This window comes from Metopolophium dirhodum, chromosome 4 (genome assembly GCF_019925205.1).
Source record: "Metopolophium dirhodum isolate CAU chromosome 4, ASM1992520v1, whole genome shotgun sequence".
Classification (NCBI taxonomy): Eukaryota; Metazoa; Arthropoda; class Insecta; order Hemiptera; family Aphididae; genus Metopolophium; species Metopolophium dirhodum.
Window position 1 is genome coordinate 31,147,933 of NC_083563.1, and position 19,257 is coordinate 31,167,189.

General features: G+C 34.0%; 1 protein-coding gene across 1 annotated transcript in view; it reads right to left on the reverse strand.

The window, feature by feature from the left end:
* The window catches only part of LOC132943622 (uncharacterized), a 51,165-nt gene that overhangs the window by 11,973 nt on the left and 19,935 nt on the right, over positions 1-19,257 (reverse strand). Inside the window, exons 9-11 of the mRNA XM_061012651.1 lie at positions 10,561-10,599; positions 8,284-8,340; positions 4,503-4,541 (exon numbers count right to left, since the gene is read on the reverse strand). Coding sequence (XP_060868634.1) covers positions 4,503-4,541; positions 8,284-8,340; positions 10,561-10,599 — 135 coding nt within the window. The remainder of the gene's footprint in view (positions 1-4,502; positions 4,542-8,283; positions 8,341-10,560; positions 10,600-19,257) is intronic.

The following is a 19,257-nucleotide window of genomic DNA, read 5'->3' on the forward strand; positions in this document are numbered from 1 at the left end:
CACGCATATACGATTGCAGAGACCAGCGACTTTCGGAGACCTCCACCGGGTAACTGGAATTCTGGAATACACACCAGACGAAACGCCCACACAACAACAGCCGAAACCGGCGTACAAAACATATTCCCAAACCCGCCCGCCCCAACCGAAGCCGCAACCGCGTACACGGGACGGTACTGCAGGTAAACCGCAACCGCCCAACCCGTGCAGGTACTGTGGAGGTCCTCACTGGAACAGTGACTGCCCCGGGAACACGCCGCGTTCGGGAAACGGGAAATGAGTCGACGGACAATTGTCCACGCCGCCGCCTCAAACACACACATACATACAACCACGCACCACACACAACGCTCGGCAATACAGACGGGGGTATAACTATCAAACGCGCATCGATAAACTCGGCGTCATCAGATATATCACCCATCAAAAAAATTAAAATTCCGTTAAGTAGCAGGTCATCATCACCACACACAACGACCCCTACTACGGAATTAACACGTACTCATACGGTACACACCCATAGCACAGAGGTAACCGAAACGGATGCTCTGGTAATGGCGGTGCAAACCGCTCCCCATAGTACCGATAACGCGGTTAAGAACCAGTTACCCAGCTATACATCACAACCACCGTCGAATAACGCTAAACGTGTATGCCCCGACAAAATTCCAACCCCCGCGGTCGAACTCGAATTTAGGTCAGGCCCCGTAACAGCTCTACTCGACTCACAAGCACAAAAATCGTATGTAAGCCCGAACATAGCACATAAATATGGCACACCCCCACACGGACAACCAACTCAGGTACGAATGGCGGACGGACATACCACAATGACAAGTGGTACCTCCACATTCGTAGCCAGAATCGGAGACCTCACGGTCACCTTCAACGCAGCCATTCTGGAAAATTTGTACTGCGACATGCTCCTAGGTCACGACTTTCTCGTCCAAAACGAAGTCACCTGGGACTAACACAACAAGCACTATCCATTTAGGTTCGGATAGGAGAACAACAGCGTGCTGGAAAGGGCGGACACCCACCCCAACCCCAGCACTAGATGTCGACAAATTAACAATAAACGGTGACCACCACACAAGCGCGAAACTCGCCGAAGTAGTACGCAACTATCCGGATGTATTCAACGGTAGGGTAAGACGCACCAGGTTAATTGAACACGACATCCTTCTCAAAAACCAAACACCCATATCACTCAAACCATATCCCTACCCACTGGTAAAACAGGCCACAATCGACACCATGATACGGGACATCGAAGAGCAGGCGGACTGGTAGAACAAAGCACATCCCCGTGAGCCGCACCCATCGTCCTAGCAAAAAAGAAAGACGGCTCACCCCGACTATGCATTGATTATAGGCGGCTCAATGATATCACTGAGTCCGACGCTTACCCAATGCCCGACCTCAATACGCTGATACGTCAGATGTGAGGCGCAAAAGTATTCACGTCCTGGACCTTAAGTCGGGTTACTGGCAGGACCCACTTAACCAAAACGCGTGAAAATACACGGCATTCCGGACGCGTCGGGGCCTATACCAATTCCGAGTCCTCCCCTTCGGCCTCAAAAACAGCCCCATGACCTTCGTGCGATTAATGGACGAAGTCCTGAGGGGGTGGTACCTGGACGAGTTCGTCCGCGTATATCTAGACGATATAGTAGTGTTTTCGAACACTGTGGACGAACACCAGTGCCACTTGGACAAAGTTCTAGAACGCCTACAGAGACACGGGCTCACATGCAACCCCGAAAAGTGCAAATTCGGAGCCACCGAAATTTCTTTTCTTGGACACCTAGTCACCTCCGAAGGAATAGACAAACAACCGGAGAAACTAGAGAGCATCATAAACTACCCCCCACCAACCAAACTGAGGGACCTACGGAAATTCCTGGGCGTTTGCAACTGGTACAGCCAGTTTGTCGACAACTACGCGGACACCATAGCACCCCTAACGAATAGACTTAAACAGGGGACCAAATGGTCGTGGACCGAAACCGAACCGGCCGCATTTACCAAAATAAAACGCGCCCTGTACGATTCGCCAAAACTGTCGACGCCGGATTACGGAAAACCGTTTTGCCTACAAACCGATGCTAGCGAAATAGGAGCAGGTGCCGTCCTTTTCCAACGGGGTGACAACCCGGACGAAAGGCGGATAATCGCCTACGCAAGCAAAAAGTTTAGTGATACGCAAACAAGGTACGCCGCGGTAGAACGCGAGTGCCTCGCGATAATCTGGGCAACCGACAAGTTTAGACCATACCTAGAGGCCCGCCGCTTTGACCTATTCACCGACAACTCGGCACTCACATGGCTCCACCGAGCCAAAAACACAAATTCCAAGTTAACCAAACACAAAGTACAAAACAGGTGACACGGTGTACTACAAGGCACACCACCTGTCAAACGCGCACAAAAAATTTCACGCCGGCTTCGCACCGAAATGGTGGGGACCGGTAAAGCTACACAAACGCGTAGGCAAAGGTGTGTTCACCACAGACCAACAGCCAGCACGCAAAATTCACGTGTCCTGCCTAAAACGTGCGAACACCGCAGCGCCCAAAACACCCCCCACCCAACCCCCATCCCAACCTTAAATCCACAATAGCATTTGGTGTACATAATTTCAGTCGGAATAGCACCACACCACCAATGGAGCGTCAACCACCGACGACACCCAGCAACCTCCAACAAGCGGCGAAACTGCTGGAACGCAGCCAGCAGCTGCTGAGGTCGGCCAGCTTGGAGGAGGGCACCAACACCACCACGGCGGCACGGGTACAAAAGATGTCCACGGCGCAGCTGCAGCGGGACCCGGTACTGTAGGCAGCCTACACGCGGGGGTGGGTCGACCGCACAGCCGTATTTCGGAAAGCGACAAGCGGGGAACCCACAACCATGGTGAGGCACAACAGGTCGCGCAGCCCCAGACGGGTGACACGACCGACGGCCACGGCACGACCGGTAGCCACGGCACGACCGGCGGCCACAACTCGACAGCGCCACCAAAGTCGGGCACCCGTAAGACTGCCACCCCGACCACTAATGGAGAGACCGACACCAGCGCCGAGGACGTCGACCATCCCGCCTCCAGGAACGCCCGTTAACCCCGCTGCCAATACGGGACACCACCACCGACACAACACCACCGGCCTCACTTAACACCCGCCAGCGCCGGAACAAGCAGCGGCTGCGGGACTACAAGGCGAAGCAGACGTCCCAGCAACACAGCCTGGAAAAACCGGCGTCAACACCAGCCCCCGTCCCGTCACAGCCAGAGCCTGCGACACCAGACCTCACCGTGGTCACGGTACCGGAAGTGACAAACACTTCCGGAGCAACCGGAACCTCGGAAAAACTAACATAAGTGACCCCTCAAACCGCGGATATGGAAATATCCCCGGAAGAGGAGGCGGACCTGTTAGGTGAGACGGACGCAGGCATGGCTGGCACTGAAGACATGGAGGTCAGCCTCATGTACTTCAGTCCCCCAAACGCAAACGGCCTATATAAAGATTTTTTGTAACAATAGCAATTGGAAAACACCCTATGCCTTTTTTAACAATAGTGATGCGCAAACGGCCTACAAAAAAGGTCATTCATAACAATAGCGATGCGCAAACGTCCTACGCCCCCCCCCCCACGTCCCCCCAACATGACTAGACACCACCAGGGCCACGTCCGCTGAACACAGCTGGAAAAGCGTACCCACGGGCAGGTGTCTACCACAACCACCCTCCACACACACCCTTTGACAACACCGGCAACGGCCGGAACACCACCGCCGTTGGCAGTTTGGGGGGGGGAGTATGACGCGATCCCGCGTAATAGCTGTTTGAATTCAAATAGCCTTTTACGCGGAAAGCCGCGCAACGCTTCTCAAACAAACCGCCAATCGACGACGGACGACGCCGGCGCGCGACACCCGCGCCGTGAACCGTCGGCCGGCCGTTGGGTGAACCGGATTGTAATGTCATCAGTTTTTATCGACGACCCGCACGAGAGGGATCACCTACAAGCCCGGCGAATCATCTTTTATAATTTTTTTTTATTTTTGTTCATGCTTCTAATAACGGTTACCCACAGGGCTAATAACCTTAACCATAATCGTTTGTTCTTTTTGTTTGTTTGGAGTGAACGAATAAATCCAACCATCTCGCCTTCAAAAGTTGTGTTTGTTATTCACTAAAGAAACCCTTGGTTACCTCGATCCACCTCACCCACGCGGCACCCACTAGGTCCGCATCAGAGGTTACCCATCTAAGTCAAAGTATTTTACAAAGCTACACTGACGCTGATTTGTCCGTGAACTGAGTTACATTAAATCTGGGATATACCTATGTAACGTATATCCTATATAGAACTTTCTACAATAAATGACAGCACACGGGCGAATCCGGGATCTTCAGCTAGTAAACTAATATTTATTAAAATATCATTGTTACAAGTATAAAAATGTTAACTCCAGGATAACTATTATTTACCTTGAATCACGCACCACGTTAATGGTTCCCGTCTAAAAACTACGAATAAATATTATGTATAAGTCGTACACACATACATATAATACTTAAATATACTAACACAATTAAGTATGTAAAATATTTACCCATTAATAAATAATACCATTAAGGGATTAAAATTTAAAATATTTTTTATATTTTGAATATTTTATGTGGGTACCTAAATTTTGAAATTTCTCCAATTCTACATTTTTCACCTATTTACCATAATTTAAGTATACTTGTTTAGTGACGAGTTAAATATTTGTCACTCACTTGTCTATAAATACATATTATGATATTGTAAATTAATCAACATATCAATCCGAAAAATTGTAATTTATAGTGCTATTTCAAATTATTTTAAATTATAAATCTTTTATTTGCATTTTAAAGGTACTCGTGCTCCACATAAATATGTCATTATTGATAATATTTGTTCAATTCCTTATTTTAAAATTACCTTAAATATATCATAGCTTATAACCATTCTTAATTTATTTAAAAAAATATTTTTTATTGTTTCTTTACAATCTCTTTCATGTATTTTTTAATATCCGAAAATCTGGAGATAAAATATGACTGGAGTCCAGGTCTCTCCGAATTGTAATCACATGAATATAATGTGGTCTCCATTAACTTAAATTATATCATATGAATAAATTATGGAAATAATCAACCAAACTAAAAAAATAAACAACTTTTTTTTACAAGCTTCACCCTATCTATCCATCGAAAAAATATTAATGATTTTTAATTCCTTATCGCAAATAATATTAGCTCGTTAATTTTTGTTTTATCCAATCCTGATTTTAAAATTCAAACTGCATACTTCAAATTGTATGCGGATAATAATTTCAGGTTATTAATATATTTATCACTAGGGCCCGGATTTCAATGCAAAGTGCATATTTTTTTGGTTGATCTTAGACAATGCTTTCCAAGTACATAATTCGTTTCATGTAATGAGTGCTTCAAAGCTAAACATTTTATTTTGCGTTTTTAGCATTACTGGGTGATTTTTGTTGGTTTTAATGCATATTTGATCAATTACTATAAAAATGTAGCCAATTCAAAATATTATCTAAAAATAAATTTCTTTCTTGATATATAAGGTTGTTTTCGTTTAATAGGTTTATCGGGTATTCCATACACATTGTCAATCATTTGATTCATTTCGATTCAATTTGTATCTTATTTTAATTATATTGACTGTGGAGCGTCACCCGTAATCGGATAAATAACAAATAATTAGTGAGTTCATGTTACATCACGGTCGTATCTCGTATGTTTTTATTTCATGTTCGTAATTTTAATAGGGTTAAATATTGTGTTAAATAATGCCCCAAAAATATATTATAAAAAAATTAATATGGCATTTTTAAGACAATTTTCTAAGGTCATTTTTGCGGTAAAATGAATTTTTTAAGGGCATTTATGGCTATTTAGTAGAGCATATTTTTATGGTTTGTAGGGCATTTAAATCCGGGTCCTATTTATCACTAACTAATAAATTTTGATATTAATTTACAAGATTAATATATTTTTAAAAATAATTTTCAACAACAAATATTACTCTTGTACTCTTGTTATTTTATAGTTTAATAGCAATTAATAATTAAGTGCTTCATATAGGCACTATATTATATTTTTTCCCGTTTCTAACTTTTTGTGTTTAATAATTTATTGAAGTATTACTTATTATATTATTATGTTTTTTTTTTTTTTTTAAGCATTATTGGTAAGTACTTACACTTATTTTTACGAGACATATTACTATCGTTGTACAGCCTTAGAAATCCTAAAATATATTAAATATTATGAACCATTATGTTAGCCTAATGTATAAAACATAAGTATAAATACTTTAAATTAATATGTTAAAAGTATAAATAATGTTAAAATATGAGATCAAATGTAAGGCAATCTGCAGTTGTGTATTAGAAGTTTCATTATATTACGGATCATATTATGTGTGAAAAGTACTGGAAACTCCCTAACATATTATTTTATTCCATTTGATATAGCATTCCAAACGTTGTTAACGAGGTAACTTGTATTTCATAGAAATAAAATAAAGTACCCACCTGCCTTAAATATCTATATATAGATATATATTATATAATTATATATATTTTTTTTTAATTCGTGTTAGGCGCATAGTATAACAGTAATAATAATAAGAAGAAGTATAACATAAATAAAACAAAATAAAATTAGCATCAAATAAACATTACATAATAATAATAAATAAGGTAAAACAGTATTACACTAAGTAAAATAAAATATGAATGTTTAATATAATACGGTAATATTGTTAAGTGGTTCAGGGCGTTATTGGTGGATTTATATTGTTTCGACCCAGATGTGCGGGCCACATTAATTCCTTGGCTTGTGCCTTTTTGAATGTCTTCTGGGGTGCAGGTTTGGGAGCAGGATGTGCATGTGATGATGTGTTGCATTATCTGTTCTTTTCCACATATGCACAATGTATCTGCGCAACCTATCTCTCAGTAAAATATAATTCTATGAAATTATTAGAATAACAATATATTCTTAGCGTGAAAAAAAATTGTTTAAATGTATAAGCACATACATTAATTTACCAATATACACCACCAAATGCAACATAATATTACAAATATTTATTGAATATATATATGAAGTTAAATAGCACAATAAATTCAATAATCCGTGGTACGAAAATATCGACTCTATGCAATAGGAGATTATAGGTACTGGTCTGCAGAGCCAAAAAAACCCTGTGATAAAAATAACTAACCATTGGGATACTCAAAAGCTGTGAAACACCTAGAATAAGGAATTATTCTAATAATGTATAATTTAAATCAATTTTTTACAATTATTTGAACAATTTTCAATCATAACCATTCAAAAAATGTCTAATAATTTCAATAGATACGAAATGTTATTAATAATTATTTTAAAAATTTTTGAAAAAGTTATTTTAATTATTTTTTTTTTGAATAAAATGTTATTTATATTACTATTTAGATGGTATTATGTTATTAGAATAATACCCTACTTTGGGTGTCACAATTCACAAACCCTTTTGATAAGTATAGGTAGGTACCGATAGTTTGAAATTCAAATATATATGTATTCGAATAACAGTCTAGATAAAAATGGTCCAAACTCTACCTTCTATCTACGTAATATTAGTTATTAATAGTTATTAATAGTTATTAAAATAGAATAAACTTTTCACGCCTAGTAATATTATAAATATTATTAATGTTATTTATTGAAAATCAAAATAAGACGTGGTCGAAGAAATTCGAATATCTACTAAAAATTACTTACCTGTAATGTCTATGAAATCAAATATGAAGATGAAATTATTTTTATTGTTTAAACAATTTTGTAGGTATTTTAACCATTTAACCTAAGGAAATCTACAACCCTTCATTCAATTGTAAATTATTATAGAAATAAGCACAATGATCAATTTTTACTAGAATTTTCATATTGGGTAATTTTTTTTTAACTTTAAATACTCATTATTTTAAAAAGAGAAAAGTTAAAGTAAAAATTTTTGAAAATATTTTCTTTGCATAATTCAATATAATTACAAAATGGCATTTTTTACATTTTTACATTTTTTTTACATTATTATAATTTAAAAATCGTATGACGTTCTCTGTTTATAATAATTTACAATACTTTTTTATTTTTAGTAATTATCACGTCTTATCCAGATATTCGCGTATTTTTGTAATTTAATTGTAAGTGTATCTCATACCGAATTTAAGACTTATTAAATTGTCTTCTTTTATTTTCTTGTCATTTTCGTAGTTTTCTATAATCACAATAAATATTATTTATTAGATATACCTTCATAGAGTTATCTATTTTCTGTATTTTTATTTTTAGCTTCCAGAGCATACACCATGAAGTACGTTTAAAAAAATTCTATCAAGGATGAAAAGACTAAAAGAGTCATACCATAAGATTCAAATAGGTAAGTACTCATTAAACATAAGTATAATATAATAATAATTAATAAGTACCAAGTAACAATAATTTAATAATGACCAACGACAATTATTACTGATATAATAATTATTACATAACAATCACCGGGTCAGATCAGTTATTGTTTGATATGCAGGATGTCCCGTGAGGATTTACCCATCGCGATATCTCCTGAGATGATAAATATATCATAAATCTTTTTTTTTTTATTAGAGTCACGGAGACAAGGACTGCAGATATTTTATTTTTGATTTAATTAAATTTTTTGGTAAAAAACTAAAAAAAAATTTTTGAAACAATTGAAGATAGTCATTTTATAGGGTTAATTTTTGTAAAAATATTGACTTTTCGACATTTTATATTCATTAATCTCATGATCTTTCATATTTTTTTTAGTTTATAAGTAAAACAGAAAATACGCGGTTTTTGTCCGAGCTCCAGTCTCCCTTTACGGCTAATGGGTATATCCTCACGGGACACACTATATAGTTTATCAATAGTTGTTAGTTGTTACTGTTAGACGTTATAGTTATTGCAATTCGTTATATTTGTGTATTAAAATATTATACGCACAACTATCGAACATAAGTATAAAAAGTATCCAAGTAGGAGTGTCAATAAAACTAAAAACAACTTACTCGAAGCAATAGCTAAAAATTAAAAAAATTATATATTAAGTAGGTATCTACATAATTATTAATTTATCTATTGCCCACGATATAATACAAAATTAATCATTAAATTACAAATAATATTTCTATACAATAATTGTAATATATTTGCTTATATTATAGGTTTATAACCGTGGTATAAATGCTATATTATAAAGAAGAAAAAATAAAATATGAACAACATCAAGACAACTCATTATATATTTCGAAAATAATTATTTTCTATTGCGTTATATTTAAAACATTAAAAGGCAATAATTGTTAATTAATATTATATTTATTGTTTTTATGGTGTCATCAATAGTGACATTTCACCTTATAATAATAAATACTTTTTTTTCTAATTATGGTTAACTCAATAATTATTAGTACAATTATTACTTATTTATATAAATGTATTCAAATATAGGTACCAACTCTAAATTAAATGTAATTATAGTTTGACAACTTACGTACTTCAACCGGTGTTACTAACTTCTCTACAATAATTTTATTTGAAATACATACTAATAATAATAATAATTACAATTTACATATTAAGTAGATGGCTAATATTTACACAATTTTCAAAAGCAATAAGATCATATTGATTATCGTTACTCAAACATATTGTATATTATACATAAATATTTCTTTTAATGTTCAGCTAACTAATGATAACATACAATAAGAATGTCGAATGAATGTAAAAATGAAAACAAATTTAGTGCAAATAATATCTTCTGAAAAATGTACAATTTTTAATTAAAAGGACGCCACACGGGCATTTGTTGTCTCCGTCTAATAAACATAGAGCATGGAAAATTTTAAGTCCACAATTACATATTTTACTTTGTAATTTCTAAAATTAGAGTGAATTTATTTCTTAAAAATCGAAAGGTGAAAATATTATCCAAAGCATTTTGGTGGATTTTATTTGCATTTTTACTAAGGAAGTTATGATAGTTATTATACGATTTAAAAATATGCATAACTTGTTTCTTAATAAAAATATCAATAAAAGCCTCCGAGATGCTCTAGATAATAATCTTACCTTTAAATAAATTTTATAAGAGATAAATTCACCCTAATTTTAGAAATTACAGAGTATAATGTGTTATTGTGAACGTTAGATTTGCCATGATGTACGTTTGTAAGACGAAGACAACAAATGCCCGTGTGGCCTCAATAACTACTACTATATTTTAAAATACGTAGTACATGAAATAATGAAATAATCAGTAGGGACTCTTACCGTGACAGGCTAGAATTACAATGAAACAAAAACAAAAATCAGCTTGTAAATATCAGACTTACCTAATAATTTTAAAACAAATTTAAAGGTACATTTATTTTATTTATTTTAACGAGTAGTTAGAGTATTTTTTATTTACCATTAATAGTACAACCGTACTTATGCTTGTCATATTTGCCTACAAAAATAAAAATTAAACAAATGATTTCATAATATTTTAGATTCTGAGCGAAGCGATGGATGTATTGACTTTACAATGATGTGTGTGTTTTTTTATTTTATTTTTTTTTGTGTCTGTCATCACCTTTTAGGACAGTAAAAGTGCTTGGATTTTCTTCAACAGTACCTTTTCTGATAGGAGAGTGAATCTAATTGGTACTTTGAAGGGGGGGGGGGGGTCAAAAGTAAAAATTTCCCAGTAGTATTCAAAAGCGACGTGAAAAACAAAAGAAAAATTAAGGAAAAACGGAAATTTTTACGCAAAATTTATTTTCGAGAAAACAAATAACTGTAGGTACATGAAATTTTTACAGATTGTTTATATTAGCATTTTCTATACACTTTGACATTTTCCAAATATTTTGACTTATTTTGAGCTGTTTACGGACATTTTCAGTTTTCATTTTTTTAGTTTTTTTTTCTATAAATATCAATAAAATTTTATTTGTTGGTTAAAAAAGCTTGAAAATTTAATAGAAGGCTCCTAGGTTATTGTTTCAAAGGTAGATGAAAAAAATTAAAAATCCTTAGTCACAGTTTTTATTTATAAGCATTTAAAGTTCAAATCTTGACAAAATACGGAAAAATCATGAAAATTAGCAAATTATTATGAGTTGAGAATTCATAAAAATTGTTCTTTTTAAATTTAAGATTTGAAAATGTAATACAAGATTATCCATAAGTTTGTCTACCTTTATCAAAAAAAAAAAATGTCTACAAGAAAGTCAAATTAAAATTTTTATGAGCGTTTGAAATTCATATTTTTACAACATTTGATATTCACTCGATTTCTTATGTAACGATTTTCTTATTTTGTTGTAATTAAAAAACGTATGACTGTAAATACTTGAAAATTTCACTGAATGTTCATATTAGCATTTTCTATACACGATACAATTTGGAAAATAATTTGACTCTTTTTGAGCTATTTACGAACATTTTCAATTAGATAATAAATAATAATCAATAATATTACTTAAGATCCCAGGAATTAATACTTATACCTTTTGTCCATGTATAACATTAAGGCATTAACATTTAACATTACACCTATTGTACATTTGTACCTACTACTTATTAGTAATTATGGACTAATTTTGTAATTATTTTTTAAAAAAAAGTAACGTTATTTGTAACTTTTAACTTTTTTTTTAACAGGGTGTTACCACTGGGTATCTTCCCTAATCTAACTACTCATACCATATTTTACCTTTCATATATCAAACCTACTTATTATACAAAAAGCATGTATAGATTGTAGATTTCTTCAAATAAATAAAAAAAAAAAAAAAAAAACTTTTTGAATAAAAAAGTAAAGTGATAAAAATAATGTCGGGTAACGTGAATGTAATTTAAATAAAAATATTTATCGACTCAATTGTTCAGCTGTATAGTGTATACGGTTTTTTTCCAGGCTTATCTAAATAATATTTATCCATTTTTTGGTAAAACTCAGTTTTTTAATTAAACTCATCCATTACGTAGAGGTATATAGAATGAAAACCTTTAGAATAAAATGTGACAGACAGCAACTATATACACTGTTTTAACATCAAGGTATTACCAAAATGCTGATATGACATTATGATTATGACTTTTATCAAAACCAATAAATATCATCTACACGTCATAATAGGTATAATAGTCATAATATATAGAATACAGATTATATTTATTGTATTTGACATCGGTACGTGGTTAATGGATTCAATCAAACTATAGACGTATGCGATAAATGTTGTATTCCAGCACACAAAGTGAACGACCAGATTGTGAAATAAATTACACAATGTTAAATTAGAGTGACCACTTTTGTGAAATATTTTCGAATTTCACGAAGAGTAAAATATCCGTTTCCATTTCAAGAAATGGTCATATTTTCATGAAAAGTTCGATTTCACGAAGTGGTTACGACATATATACTATAGGTATTCAATGAGTCAGATAAAATAGCAGATTATAACGAAGACACAGGAAACTAAGACAACTACCTAGAAATCGATGTCTTACTAACAGTATTCTAACTCCTAAGAGCAGGACTGGCTCAAGGGAAAATATAGTGAACTAGGCAAAATTAAATTTTGCCGCCCTCAACAATAGAATATTATCAGTATTTTCAAAATGCCGCCCTCTTACTAATGTGCAGCTTAAGTGCCGCCCTAGGCATGGGCCTATGTCGCCTACCCCTTGAGCCGGGCCTGCCTAAGAGGATATAGTGTGACTGAGGCAATGAGAAGCGTGGTCACCGTGAAGTGGCATAGTGGAAGTATAAATGAAAGGTAAAGCCAAATGCCCAAGTATGAGGTATCTTATACATGCAGTTAGATACATGTCTATATAAAAAAATGTTTACAAGTATCGCATTAACAAAGTGCGTGGGTACATTTCATAATTCAATACGTACTAATATCATTGATTATGAATAGTATTCATAATCAATGGTAACATTTTAAAATATAATTTTTTTTTTATTATCATTATTAAAAAGCACATCCACGACAGCAACGGCCATTGGAGATATCGGAAAAAGGTGTACAGTGATAGTTAGTGTTATATCTATTGTTATCTTTAGAAATCATTGCATTCGGTTACTTACAAACCGTTAGTACCTATATTTTGTTATGCCACGGGTGATGTCAGATGTGGGTGGTGGGATCCTGTATTAACCCTTGATACAAGGTATAAGTAATGGTATACAAGGTGTTGCATATTCAGCATTTATAATTTATATTGTATACAAAACGTTTATAGTAATAATAATAATCATAAGTATCATATTACGATCGGTGGGGATTGTCCATCGGTCATTAGCAAGTAGACAATTTGAATGTACGTCATTACGATTTATATGTTTGACAATAAAAGACTATAATTTACGTTTGTGTTATTATTCTTATTAATGATACACAACAAATTGGCGACGAAGATAACAATAGTTTAATCGTAATCATTATTGCTTTAGAAGTTTCAAGTGTTAAGTGTATTCATACTAATACAAAATGACATCTACAAAGACTGAGCCTATAATGAACTTAAACCAAGTTATTGGGTCACCAGGAACATTTAAAACAGGTATGGATATTACAATTTTCGAGTCAAAATTAACAAATTTTTTTTTGGCCAATTCAATCGAAAACAACATTAAAAAAAGAGCAATATTACTGTCATCGGTCAGTGAGGAAATTCATAAAGTGCTTTTTAGTTTATGTGTTCCTAACACGCCTAACGATGTTGAGTATGATACTCTTATGAAAAGTTTAAAAAAGTATTTCAAACCAATTAAGTCCTACTTTGCGGCAAGGTATAACTTTTATCAGGCTAAACAAAGACAGGACGAATCGGTGTGCCAATGGGGTGCACGTGTTAAGAACCTTGCTTCAAAATGTGGTTTTTCGTCGGAACTAATAACGGTCATCCGAGACATATTCGTTGTCGGTATGAGTTCAGGACCAATCCTGATCCAATGCTTCAAAAGTTGGAGTAACGTATTCAATTCTAATGGAAATTGCAACAGCCAAAAAAGCAGCAATGAATGACAAAAGTGGTTGGAAAAAAGAAGAATGCGCAGATTTGAAGTACCAGAAGAAAAATAATGGACACTTTCAAGCCAAGCAGGGTCTTAACGCATCCAAGGAACAGAAAACCAAATGCGGGATTTGTGGCCGTTCCAACCATCTTCAAAAAGTTTGTAGATACAAGGACTACCAATGCAACAATTGCGGTGAAAAGGGTCATTTGTCTACCGTATGTAAAAAGGGTAAGAAAGAAACGAAATATAATAAAACACAAAATAAATTTTTATCTAATAACGACGATGATGACGAAACAGTTAATCATGATCTTTCTAATACTTTTTTTTCTATAATCGATCAACATTTTCAAAATACCGCGGTGAAACCGTTTATGGTAAATTTAATCGTAGAAAATAACAATGTTAACTTCGAAATTGACACCGATTCACAACACAGCGTAATTTCAAAAAGATTATATCGTCAACTGTTTAGTCACATCGAATTTAAAAAAAACGACATTTCACTATCTGATTACGTCGGCAATGACATTAAACCGATGGGAAAAATATTTGTCGATTCGGAGTACCAAAACAAAAAATGTACTGTGTCTTGAAGGAGCCGCCCTCGCGATATATGGCTAAAGGTGTAAAAACCCCCGAGGGACTGGTCTTATAACTCCCCGTCACACAGTGGTTAGTAATGTGTCTTTATGTATTATCGACAATGGTGGTCCACCACTAATAGGTCGAAATAATATAAAAAATATAAAATGTTCTACGTTATTTAATATTGATAATGACGTAACTGTCGATAGTATTATAAGTAATTATAACAATGTTTTTAAAGATGAAGTAGGTATTTTTAACAAATACGAAATTTCATTAAATATCAAAGCAGGGGCGGTACCAAAATTTTACAAACCGAGGTCTATTCCTTTAGCATTAAAAGGCAAAGTTGAAACCGAAATAGAGCGTTTAGTTAAAAGTAACATTTTATTTCCCGTTGACCATAGTGAATGGGCAACTCCAATAGTACCAATATTAAAACCGGACGGCACAGTTAGAATTTGTGGTGATTTTAAAATAACAATAAATCTGGTATTAGAAGGGACCGAATATCCCCTTCCAAAAATTGAACATTTGTATGCAAATATTAGTGGTTCAAAATATTTTTCAAAAATAGATTTAAAAGACGCATACCAACAAATGGTTATTAAAGAATCTGATCGCAAATATACCACTATTAATACACACAAAGGTTTATTTAGCTACACCCGTAACCCTTTCGGTATAAAATCATCGGCAGGGGAGTTCCAAAAAGCTATGGAAACTTGCGCAGCAGGTCTTGAGGGCATAGGTATATTCCAAGATGATATAATTGTTGCAGGATCTACTATCACAGAGCACAATGCCTGTCTAGAAAAATTACTAAATGTATTGTCAAATACAGGTTTAAGAGTAAAGTTGAATAAGTGCAAATTTATGCAAAAATCCATTGAATATTTGGGTCACAGGTTAGATGAAAATGGTTTACACACACTAACAAAACACACAGATGTTATAAGCAATGCAACTGTTCCAGAAAATAAAACATTGCTAAAATCATTTTTAGGTTTAGTTACGTATTATATAAAATTTATACCAAACGCTGCAAATATTTTAAAACCATTGTACATGCTTTTACGCAACGGAAGTGAATGGAATTGGACACCAGAATGTGACAAAGCATTTAATAGAGTTAAACAAATTTTAATTTCGAAACCCGTATTAGCACATTATGATCATAATTTTCCGATAAAACTCGTAGTAGACGCGTCATCTTATGCTTTAGGTGCAGTAATTTCGCATGTATATCCAGAAAAACCTATAGCCTATGCATCAAGAGTTCTGTCTGAGTCAGAGTGTAAATTTCCACAAATTGAAAAAGAAGCTTTGGCAATTATTTACGGCGTTACAAAATTTTACGACTATTTATACGGTAGGCATTTCCTATTAGAAACTGACCACAAACCGTTAATATACATTTTTGGCGATAAAAAAGGTATCCCAATCTACGCTGCTAATCGTTTACAACGATGGGCTTATGTCCTATCATCGTTTGATTTCGAAATAAAATATGTAAAATCTGAAAATAATACTGCCGATTTTTTATCACGAATTAAAATTTCAAAATCGAAAATCGATAATCAAAACGAAGAATGTATTAGTCTTAATTTTATCCACGAACAATCACCTTTCACTCTATACTGGTCTAAAATAAAAATTGAAACATGCAGAGACAGAATTCTCGCCAAGGTATTAAACGCAGTCAAAACAGGAGAATGGAACAGTGATTTTTCCAACAAATTGGAACTTAAATCTTATAATTCACGAAAAACTCAAATCTCAACGGAACAAGGATGCCTATTATGGGGTTACCGTGTTATTATACCAGCTAAATTTCGAAATAATATACTAAGCGAACTTCATTCATGCCACATGGGTTCTTCTAGTATGAAAAGTTTAGCGAGATCATATTTTTGGTGGCCAGGAATGGATAAGGAAATCGAAAATATTACGCAAAATTGCGACAATTGTCTTAACGTTAGGCAAAATCCACCAAAATCTATTATATCTCCTTGGAAGTGGCCAGAAAAAACCGTGGACTAGAGTGCATTGCGATTTTTTCGGACCATTTCAAAATAAATATTTTTTTGTCATAGTTGACGCAACCACAAAATGGTTAGAAGTATTTCAAGTAAATTCCATGACAGCAGAAATTGTCATTAAAAAATTTTCAGAAACTATAGCACGATTTGGCATTCCAAAAACAATTACATCAGACGGCGCAAAATGTTTCACAGGTTTTGAATTTCAAGCATATTGCAAAAATCTAGGTATTAGGCATATGACAGGTGCACCATTTCACCCAGAATCGAACGGCTGTGCTGAATCGGCAGTCAAAACAGTAAAAAATTTCTTTAAAAAATGCTCGACTGCACAATCCCAATTAAATAAATTTCTCTTGATGTATCGTAATACACCTCATTCAACAACATGAGAAACGCCAGCTCAGCTAATGTTAGGTCGATCAACACGCTTACAATTTGACGCGTTAATGCCGAATACAAGCGAAGTAGTTATTGAGCAACAAATATCACAAATAAACAATGGCGGTAATAGGGCAGTATCTTTTAATATAGGCGACAATGTATTAGCTAGAGATTATAGGAATATTAACAATAAATGGCAAAAGGGTTAAATTATCAAATCCATTAGTTACAACACGCATGAAGTAGAACTTGATGACGGGACTATATGGAAAAGACATAATGATCAACTACTCATTGATAAATCGTCAACAAATTCAAATAATTCTATTTCACTTACACCGGCTAGACAAACAAATGAAAATTCTAAAAATACTGAAACAGTAGGTGAAAATCAAAATCCCGATCCGGCCGATCCCGTAACAGTAAATAAAACACCCAGACCAATCAGATCTAAAAAACCGCCTCAGCGATACTCTCCAAGTGATTATGCATAGTGCAATAATTGCAATAATTAATTATTAATTATATCAATTATCATAAATAATAAATACTCGTGTATAAAAAAAAAAAAAAACTACTAACATAGTAATTAAGCACTATACAAAATACATTATATTTTTTTTTAAATTTTTTTTAAAGGAAAGAGATGTTGCATATTCAGCATTTATAATTTATATTGTATACTAAACGTTTATAGTAATAATAATAATCATAAGTATCATATTACGATCGGTGGGGATTGTCCATCAGGCATTAGCAAGTAGACAATTTGAATGTACGTCATTACGATTTATATGTTTGACAATAAAAGACTATAATTTACGTTTGTGTTATTATTCTTATTAATGATACACAACACAAGGTATTGCGTGTCAAAAAAAAAAAAACAAATAATAAGTTCAAAAAAATTCCCAACATTAATAATTATAGGAATAACATAATACATAAAGTCAAAAATATGCAATCGTGTTATGTTTTCTCAAATATAAAAAGGTAAAAGTGTGCAATTGTGTTGCGCCGGGGCCCGGGTATAAGTGGGTCAGTGATAAGTATTTATGATTAGTTAAAATGACCTCTAAATAGCACTAAATTTCACTAAATGGAAAAGGTTGGTACCTATGTAAAAATAAGAACTAGAATATTTGATTGAAGTGTCTGTTAGCTTGATTCAAATTCAAATTAGATTTTAGGGATTTGAGAAGTAGAAGAAATGGTAGTATGGTAGTATATCACAGGGTGATTTTTTTTATCGTGAACCAGTTATAGGAAGTATTAGGAATTTTAAAATAATTTTTTTTTTTAACTTTCTAGGTTTTACTTATACTTTGTGTTACAATTTTGATAATTTTAACTTCCTCCCTTATTTGATAAAACACTATCAACATTCGATTTTAAAATGGCAATACCTATTTTCGATAACGAAAATCTATAAACATACTGAAAAAAATAATTTTAACATTTTTACAGAATTTAATTTGAATAATCCGTTAGCGACTTATTAATGCCTAAATATTCGTTAAATTTACTGCTACTGGGCAATTTAACAAACCCAACAGTAAAAAGCAGAAGTCAAAGCGAAATTTTATCTCAATTTAATCGGTCATAATCGATAATAACAAGATATATCATAGATAAACAATACCTTAGATCATATACAATGGATGGAGCTACTTTAATCATTTGCTGTGTCCAACATAACCCCCCACTTATTAGTTATTTTATAGTGATAGTTGGCGAAACGCATGAGCAATAACTCGTTGTACCTTTAAATTAAATGGGTAGTGGGGGGTTATGCTGGGCACATCTCGGTATACGAGAAATAAACACAAAGCTCCATCCATTGTATAGTATCTAAGAACAATACTATAAGAAAAAAAAATGTCCTATCATCATTCCCACCAGAACACCGGGTGTCAGTGAACAACTAGCCAGCTACAGCAGCTATAAAAATAATTTTACAATTTACTATCATGGTTACATAATATAGCACTGGTTACATAATATAGCACTGGTTACATATTCCTGGTATATAGTCTTATCGCCATCACGTACCTTAAGTAGATAAACGATAATA